Here is a 10000-nt window from a genome sequence, read left to right on the forward strand (position 1 = left end):
GATGAATGCTTTAGGGGGGTCCACTTCTAGGGTTCCCACTAGCAATTTGTGGAATATCATGGAGTTTTTAGTCACTATTTTTTTGTGAGAATTGATCGACTCTCTGGGGATGTCAGAGAATATAATGGAAATTAAGATATGGGTGCTTGTGGGTGACTTCACATTTCACAGGCATACCAGAATGTGTTTTCCACCCTGTTTCACACAGTCATTGAGTTAGATGGTGGTTTTCAGCTGTTTTTGTCTACACAGCACAGCAGGCTCAACAGTGTTGTTCATTCCTCTGGTAAAACAATGTGAACAAACCAGAAATGACAAACATTTTCAGGTCACACTGACTTTAGCTATGGGAAGTCACGGAAATGTCATGGAATTTCACATCAGGGTGACTGACAGCCCACTGCAAGCTTGACAACCCAGACCTAGTTAGCTGTCCTGGTGCTTATCCCCCCCCCCCCCCCCCCCCGCTCTCATGCTATGCCTGCCTTTCTCCACTCGCAAGTGTGATCAGCAGTGATCAATATATGTTTCCAGTGGTTTCAGTTCATCTCTCCTCTCCTCTCCTCTCCTCTCCTCTCCTCTCCTCTCCTCTCCTCTCCTCTCCTCTCCTCTCCTCTCCTCTCCTCTCCTCTCCTCTGCTCTCCTCTGCTCTCCTTTCCTCTCCTCTGCTCTCCTTTCCTCTCCTCTGCTCTCCTTTCCTCTCCTCTCCTCTCCTCCCTCTCCTCTCCTCTCCTCTCCTCTCCTCTCCTCTCCTCTCCTCTCCTCTCCTCTCCTCTCCTCTCCTCTCCTCTCCTCTCCTCTGCTCTCCTCTCCTCTGCTCTCCTTTCCTCTCCTCTCCTCTCCTCTCCTATCCTCTCCTCTCCTCTGCTCTCCTCTGCTCTCCTTTCCTCTCCTCTCCTCTCCTCTCCTCTGCTCTCCTCTCCTCTGCTCTCCTCTCCTCTGCTCTCCTTTCCTCTCCTCTCCTCTCCTCTCCTATCCTCTCCTCTCCTCTGCTCTCCTCTGCTCTCCTTTCCTCTCCTCTCCTCTCCTCTGCTCTCCTTTCCTCTCCTCTCCTCCCTCTCCTCTCCTCTCCTCTGCTCTCCTTTCCTCTCCTCTCCTCTGCTCTCCTTTCCTCTCCTCTCCTCTCATCTGCTCTCCTTTCCTCTCCTCTCCTCTGCTCTCCTTTCCTCTCCTCTCCTCTCCTCTCCTATCCGCTCCTCTGCTCTCCTCTGCTCTCCTTTCCTCTCCTCTCCTCTCCTCTGCTCTCCTTTCCTCTCCTCTCCTCTCCTCTCCTCTGCTCTCCTTTCCTTTCCTCTCCTCTCCTCTCCTCTGCTCTCCTCTCCTCTCCTCTGCTCTCCTCTCCTCTCCTCTCCTCTCCTCTCCTCTCCTCTCCTCTCCTCTGCTCTCCTTTCCTCTCCGCTCCAACATCAAATGTTTGTGTGTGTGGAATGATTCACAGGCACAGCTGCAGCTCTGGCCCTTTGGCCTGTCTCCCATCCCAAAAGCCCTTGTGGGACAATAGGAGACTCAGCACAGCCTAACCCTAGCATCACATGCTGCCATTTAGACCTGATTGTACACTTATGGACCCTTCTCACGGGGGCCATTTTGTGTCGAAAAGGCAGGGTAAACACAGGTGCAAGCAAAACACTAATGAGGGTTTCCAACTTCCATGATTGGAATTTGGAAACCCTTATTAGTGTTTTGCCTCCACCTGTGTTTATTCTGCCTTTCCGACACAAAATGGCCCCGGTGAGAAGGGTCTATTGTGTGCTACACACTCAGAATGCGCTCTTGTAAACACAAATGCGTAGGACTCTGTGTGGGCTCACCAAATGATATTGTGAATCATACTGGTTTAGCTTACAAAGAACAAGTGGTTATATGATTACTTACCACATTGAGATCATCGGAGGACTTACCACTAAGCTTCTAATCTTCATCTACTGCTGGTCAGTGGAGACCACAGATCAGTGTCTCAGCCCTATGCTATCTAACCCTAACCCAGGAAGTCAGTGGGTTCATGGATCAAAACACCAGGCTGGGTGGAACTTGGAACAGCTGCCTGAATGGGCTGACCACCCCCCCCCCCCCCACACACACACACACACACACACACACCTGCTCCACACAACCTTGCACATACTAGCTGTTATTTTCTTGTAATTGGGCTTTTTATTTGATGTCAAAAAGCTGTGTTGGGTAATGGGCACTGCTTTAGAGAGTTAATCGTTGTTGTTTTGAGTTGTTAATCATGAGCACGAGCGCCGCCCGACATGTCATTAAATAATACTAATAATGTAAGTAAATAATAGTAATAATGTAACTCTAATTTCTGCCACAGTGAACATTCTGATTTGCCAATTATCTCCATGTATTAACCTTGGAAACGAAACCCTTGATCTAAAATCTGAAATCGGTTATGCATGATGAATTGTGGTTGGTAAGTTGACATAGTGGAGAGGTGCCATGTTTAACTTAAATGCTTTACAGTAGCTCCTCTGCCTTGTCTTCATTTCATCCTCAATGTCCCTCGTCTCTTCTCTCTCCTCCTCCAGTCTGAGTCCAGGATGTTCAATGGTGTGGAGAAGGATTGCCCCTCCTCCACGGAAAGGCTGGCCCGGAAGGAGTCTCTCAAGGTACACATCACTTCCTGTCCCGTGTTACGAGAGGCTAGTTTGAGACGATCAGAATTTTATCAGCCATTTATCAGCTTGATCATATCTGTATGATATGTGAACGTTTTGCACTTCTGTATCTCTGTAGGCAATCAATAATTAACATACTGTATACACTGACCCTTTCAGCATTTTCTTAAAAAAAAAAAAAAAAATCTAATTATATTTGAAAGATGTACCGTTTTTTTAAACTTGCATTTCAAATGACCAAAGATAATCATGTTGTAAAATCATGACAACCGACTAGCACAGTATGTCAGCATGAAATTTGTTTGACTCTGCTTCCCCCTAGTGATTGTGTTTTTAGATCTATCCTCCCGCCCGCTAATGGTAGATGACTCATTCAGGTGTGTTTCTGTTTCACAGCTCCAGAAGCTGAATTACAGGCAGGAGAAGAAACGGGCAACCAAAGAAATGTTTAGTGCTCTGAAGGACCCCAGTGTTGTCATCATGTCCAACTGGCTTAAGGTACAGGGATGTTGTCTTTGCAGTATTAATCCCCCAGGCGTACAGGCGTACTTAGAATGACGTCATTGATAGTCTGGCTGCCTGACTGAACCATGTTCATTTGCACATGTATTTTGCTCATCTGTCATTTATTCATTATGCTAGCTGCACTTCACACGTCCTCTTGTTAACCACCCATACCAATTCTGCTAGCCTGGAACAATTCTACAGCTCTGGATACTTGTTTATGTTTAGTCTACTGTCCTACAGCGCATCTCTTTTTCTTACTCCTTGCATGTCCATCCTGTATTATGTAATTAGGGCTGGGCAATATGGACCAAGAATCATATCTTGGTGTTTTTAGGCTGAATGGCGATACACGATATACATATCTCTGTATTTTCTACAACGTGGGCTAAATGTTCAGGTGTAAGTCAAAGTCACATGTGAGATGTCACAACAATCACTTCTATTAAAACAAGACTGTGGTCAAAATAAAATGCAAAGACAGGGTTTCCTTCCCTGACTATTGGTGCTCTCACAAAAATATTTACACAATGAGATTTTTAATAAATAATCATCAATATTGTGGAAATTATTACTAAGTGGGTAAAAGCAAATAGAACAGTGTGGTCAGTTCAGAAAATGACATAGCTTTAATGCAGCCTTTAAAACCTGGAAAAGACAGCACTTGTGCTATATCACGATATTATTTACTATATCCCAAATGTAAGACAATATCTAGTCTCATATTACCATATCGATATCATATCAATATATTGCGCAGCCCTATGAGTAATTGTCTTGTAATATGGCAGCAGCAATTAGTGGGATCAAATACCTTGTGAAGTTGTTATTTGACAAATAATAGCATTTCTTATTCTGACGTTGTGTCCTTACTCCTTTCCCATCTGTTTTTCTCCTCAGATCCGTGGCTCTTTAAAGGGCTGGACCAAGCTGTGGTGTGCCCTGAAGCCCGGGGTCCTCTTGATCTATAAGAGCCCTACATCTGACCAGTGGGTGGGCACCGTCCTGCTCAATGCATGCAAGGTGATCGAGAGACCCTCCAAGAAGGACGGCTTCTGCTTCAAGCTGTACCACCCTCTGGACAAATCCATCTGGGCTGTCAAGGTCAGACATTTTGTCAGGTTTACTGAGTCTTTTTTGTACCCCCAATAATAACAGACAAGAAGACTCTAATCAACATCAACATTACATACATTACATTACGTCATTTGGCAGACACCTTTATCCAAAGCGACTTACAATAACACATTTTTGTCAACAATACAGAAATCAACTATGCAACACAATCTATGACAGTTAATCTATGACAGCAACATCAACACTCCAGTGGACTCCAGTGATTATATTGACCTGTGACCTATTATATTGACCTATGACCTGAGGTGTGAGTCACTATTTCTTCCATGTATTCAGGGTCCCAAAGGAGAGAATGTTGGCTCCATCACTCAGCCTCTTCCCAGCAACTACCTGATCTTCAGAGCTGCCTCGGACTCTGATGGTGAGGCGTGCGTGTGTGTGTGTGTGCGCGTGCGCGCGCGTGTGTGTGTGTTGTGTGTGTGTGTGTGTGTGTGTGTGTGTCTGTCTGTCTGTCTGTCTGTCTGTCTGTCTGTCTGCGTGTGTGTGTGTGTGTGTGTGTGTGTGTGTGTGTGTGAGTGTGTGTGTGTGTGTGTGTGTGTGTGTGTGTGTGTGTGTGTGTGTGTGTGTGTGTGTGTGTGTGTGTGTGTGTGGCTGGGTTGGAAGTACATCATGTTGAGGCTTTAATTTAGATTTCGTGTTTTGTTTGCTGAAAGCAATATTTCCTGCCTCTAAAACCACTGCTGGTCCCTCCAGGCCGGTGCTGGATGGATGCCCTGGAGTTGGCTCTCAGTTGCTCCAGTCTCTACAAGCTGACCACCAAAGCAGGGAGAGAGGGAGACATCAGCACCTCCTCAGAGTCTTCCCATATCCTCCACCTACTGCAGTCCACTGCACTCACAGACACAGAGCTGCTACAGTGAGTAACACAAGCCCACATACTGTACATACAGCTGCACACACAACGTACCCATTGCTTATCAGGTGTCATTTGATCATTATCCTCTGTTATACAGCCATTCTCATTGGAATGTCAAAGCTCTACAGTGTAGAGTCTACACAATCACACTCTTAAGTTGTGGTTGTCTTGAAAGATTGATGTAGACACACGTCACCGGTGCTGCTTGCCAGCCAGCCTGCGCATATCAGTCGGTAATTGCTACCAACCCCAGTTATGCTGTGTTCCATTGAAAAGTATAAGGATTATAATGGAGTTTTAGGATTAGAAACATGTTCAGAGTAGTGGTGTGTAGCGTTTACAGTCTACTGTATATTGCCATGTTGACGCTCCATGTTGGAGTTCCCAGTCTGAATACGCATCAACTGAAAAGGCAGCGGAAAGTAAAGCTTAAAAATAGATGTTAAAGGTACAGTATGTATTTCTGCTTCTGCTCAGACAGGAGGACATTTTCTGAACAATGAAGAAAAAAAAGGAAGGGAAATTACAATAAAGGGGAAATGAAAAGTGCTAAGCTTGCACACATGCAAACACACATATTACATGTAGGCCTGTGGCGGTATGGATTTTTCACCACCGCGGTCACCGCGGCCAGTGTTACCGCGGTTTGGCGGTTAACAGCAGAAATAAATGGTAGGCTACAGAGCAGAGAAGGATGCCGACTGGAGCGCCTATAAGCAAGAAAGTCATGCTGCCCTATCCTCTCTGATGTAGTTCTCTAAAATCAATGCTAAATAATAATATGTAATGCTATTCTTAGTCCAATAATAGTAATGTGAAATTAAAACTGCAGCGTGTTTTGATGCACAGCTGGCTAGGTGTAGCTTCGTGAGACAGTCTCTATCCTATCTGGCGGGGCGGGGTCCTTCGGGGCAACACTGTTTTTAACACGGAGAATGCACAACGGCACCCGCCGTGCGCACAAACAAACGCACCCAAGTAGCAACCCGACAGCCGGACGCTAATTGGGAATCATGGGAATAATTTGCTTTACAAAAAACTGGAACCAAAAGATAAGAATTAGCCTTGTACCTAATACATGATGGTGCATGTGGAGAACACTTTCGTGTTTTATCACTTTGATGCACTTAACGACCGCAGCTGCACGTTGGCTGGCGTACATCGGCGATGTTTGGTTGTTGAATTAATTTGTTCATCATACAGTAGCCTAGACTACACTAACCTATGAAAATGTTCATTTAGGCTAGGAGGAGCTGGGTGGAAATGCTTCCCCTCGCTTCATTTCAAACTGGGAGGGGTGGGTGTCACCTGAAAGCACACCCTAGGACAGGAATGTGGTGGTGCTGCTTGGCTCTGTGTGAAAGCAATTTCTGTGGCGAGGCTGCCGGCTTTGCGGGCCTTCTGAACTGCAATATTGCGCGATCTGTGTGTGAAAGCGGCTTCTGTGTCTCTTTCTCCTTGCACACCCGACATACAATGTAGGCCTACCCAAAACACACATTCTTGTGATCATATAAAATCTCTGGGAATTATTTTTTCCTTCCCGGGAGGCTATTAGCCTACCGGATTCTCCTGGCCAATCCAGGAGACTTGACAAATCCATTTGATTTGTGGCCGTGTGAACACAAACGAACAAAGGCACAAATGCAACAATTCTATCAATTAAGCCCCTGAATCGAGAGAGACAGGGACAGCATGAAGGAAAAAGTAGGTGATTCTCCATGGCAATTGTTGATGATGTTACATTCAATTCAATTTTCCACTAATGATACTGCAGGCTCAAATGTGTGCTTTCCCCCCCAGCTATGCCATAGACTAGGGCTGTGAATCTTCACTGGCCTCACGATTAGATTTGAATATTCGATAATATCTCGATACAGCTCCAAGTATCAAATCCTCAATTTTCTGTATTATTACTGCACATGGCTACTTTTTCATCAATTAATACAAGCAGTCAGATAAATATCAAGGCCCTTTTTTACTTAGAAAGTGCTTTAAAATATGAATGTCAACAGAAATTTAAACATAAACAATTCAACGATTCATCTGTCTTCGATTCGATTCACACGTCCGCATCGCGATGCATCGATTATACGATTAATTTTGACACCCCTACCATAGACAGTACCTTTTTGTCTCTGTCTTTAGTTTCAACAGATAATGTTTCATACCATTTATTTCTGTGAATCCTCAGCCTGAATGTTTAGTGCTCTGTGGGATACACTTTCACTTTTGCGAAATTGTAAATGTAAAATTGTAACTGAAACTTTTGGGACTTTCCTGCATTAATTTAAGGAAATTCAAATAGCCACCCTAAGAGCTAAACTTACCGCTCTGAATGAAAGATTTCTGTCATTTCTGTTCTGTTACCCTCAACCTATAACGCTACGTTCACACAGGGCACCTACGCCTTGCCTTGCCTCAACCCACGCCTACGCCTACAGACCTTGAGCTGCGCGTGAACCTATCACACGCTTTTGCGATCACACTGCATGCCTATTCCACGCTGAACCAGCCGAGTCACAAGCGCCTCTCCTCTCTCCCGAGTGATTTTTTTGGTCACGTGTGGTCCCGAATTATCATGGGTAGGTGTTAGAGAATGAAATTCCACAGCCAAAAGGTAAACAGTGAACCACTTGAAGGAAACCAGTTGAAATGAAATGATGGAGCCAGGAGTTAGAAGAAGTCGTCTGATATGATGTATTTGACATAGATCTTGGCCAAGAGATGCACTCTTGTATATTCACGGATGGATACACAGGCTTACATACATTGAACAGAAAGTCAAAGATACTTATAGGACACACATCAGATGACATGTCTTGACGCACACTTGAAGGCTACTCTGTAGACTCAACCTATCTGTTATTCTGGCCCTGTAGAGAGCACCGTGGCACGGTGACAGGGCACAGTGTGCGATAGAGAGGAGCTGCAAATGTAAGGTACAAGTTATCTAAATACGTCTGTCTGTGTATGTACACAGGTTATCCAAATATGATGTCTATCTGTGTATGTACACAGGTCATCTAAATATGAAGTATGTCTGTGTCATAACTATATGTAACTAAAATGGAAATGTATATGAATATATTAATAACTAGTGATTGTCCAAATAAAGGCTAATGTGATGTAAATTTTCTCTATCAGTAGGTAAAATAAATCAGGATATATTTAATGTGCTATTGATGCTGGATATGTATGGGTGACTGCTGTCATAGAGAACTGGATGCTGTTGTACTAAGTGGATTAACTTTTCATTGTCCATCTTGCTTCTTCGGTCGCTATTCTCTCTCCTGAAGATTTGTTTACCGACAGGGAGAAAGCCCCATGTGATAGCCACCCGTCAATCACTCTCTCTCTCTCTGCTCAACATTGTTGTAGTAACACCATTTTATTTTGAAATTCAGTTGCCTTTGCCATTTCCCACGGATATTGTCGTGTTTTCCCTTCATGGCTTGACAGAGGAAGTCTGCCTTCACGCGCCTTGTCGGCTTGAAAATAGAACTCACGCCTAAACGATAAAATCGGCGCAGGTCATGCAAGGCGTGGGTACACGCAAGATTCACGCTGAGGCGCCCTGTGTACACAGCCTCATTGACTAAAAAGGACGCCTATTTAAAAGCGTGGGTAAAGGCAAGGCGTAGGCAAGGCTTGGGTGCCCTGTGTGAACGTAGCCTAATGCCTACCCCACACTACAGGATTTTCAAATCCTTGAAGATTATAAAAATCTTGAGACCCCACACACTACAGGACAGAGAGAGCCGATTTTTTAACATTTCAATCTTGGGACACACACACAATCGCGTCTGTTCAAACGCAACCCCACACACTAGAAGATTATGCCGAAGACTCACCTTGGAAGCAGGGCTCGACGTTAACTTTTAAAATGCCTATTCAGTGTGCGCACCGGGTGTAGTAGTAGTAATAATGATAATAATAATAATAATAATAATAATAATAATAATAATACATTTGTGTCATTTCGTTTTCGAAACAAATCTTATTTTTTGTTTTTATAATGCATTTGCACTGAAAGGATTTGTTTAACTAATATTTGCGCGGACATCCGCATCCATTCGGGCATTCGGGGTGTAGGCCTACTGTGCACGGCCAGGCGAAAACCGTCTGCACAGGTGCCTTGTGGAGGAGGGGCGCGTCTGCTGATTTGACTCACTTTTCCGAGTGTCCTAAGCGCTTGTTGTAGGCTACATGCTTTGCAGTATAGCATTAGTTTTCCGTCCCGTTCAAAGACGCACGGGTATTTCACCTCGAGGACAATTTCCTCGTTCTTTGTTTCTGTGCGGGGCTGCGGGCAGACCAGATTATTTTGCGAAAAACTGTAATGGAAACGCAGCTACTACTGGCTCTCTGCTCAAGATGCAATCGCCTGTCGGGTTGTAAATATCTAACATGTTAGATATGCCCGATTGACAATCGGGAAGAGGCAGTCTTCCCGATTGTGAATCTTTGAACCCCACACACTACAGGATATTTTGGGAAGATTATCTGCCCGACGCGCATCAAATCGGGAGCACCCCCGAGAAAATCGGGAGGGGGGAATCTTGGCCATAATCTTGCAAATTATCCTGTAGTGTGGGGTAGGCATAAGGAAGACAAGCTGAAGTTGAACTGTGAAAATCTTGACATTAAATGAATTGAGTAACATTCTCCCCTTCCTCAGCAACTACTGTTGAGGTGCCCTTAAGCAAGGCATTTGCTCCAATAGTGGGTGGCACGTAGCCTGGGTAAACCCAGCCTCCACGTGTGTGCTATCAGTCATGAAGAACTTAAAAACTTATGCTACAGGCATAGCCTGTGACGTCACGTTGAAGGCTGGGTTTACCCAGGCTAGGTGGCACTGACAAACACTAGAGGA

General features: G+C 44.7%; 1 protein-coding gene across 1 annotated transcript in view; it reads left to right on the plus strand.

Moving 5' to 3' along the window:
* The window catches only part of osbpl5 (oxysterol binding protein-like 5), a 73330-nt gene that overhangs the window by 45332 nt on the left and 17998 nt on the right, over positions 1-10000 (plus strand). Inside the window, exons 5-9 of the mRNA XM_083654895.1 lie at positions 2538-2618; positions 3024-3125; positions 4032-4235; positions 4545-4629; positions 4962-5124. Of these exons, the coding sequence (XP_083511021.1) occupies positions 2538-2618; positions 3024-3125; positions 4032-4235; positions 4545-4629; positions 4962-5124 (635 nt within the window). The remainder of the gene's footprint in view (positions 1-2537; positions 2619-3023; positions 3126-4031; positions 4236-4544; positions 4630-4961; positions 5125-10000) is intronic.

The sequence above is a fragment of the Poromitra crassiceps genome (assembly GCF_964638095.1).
Source record: "Poromitra crassiceps genome assembly, chromosome: 18".
In the NCBI taxonomy this organism is placed as follows: Eukaryota; Metazoa; Chordata; class Actinopteri; order Beryciformes; family Melamphaidae; genus Poromitra; species Poromitra crassiceps.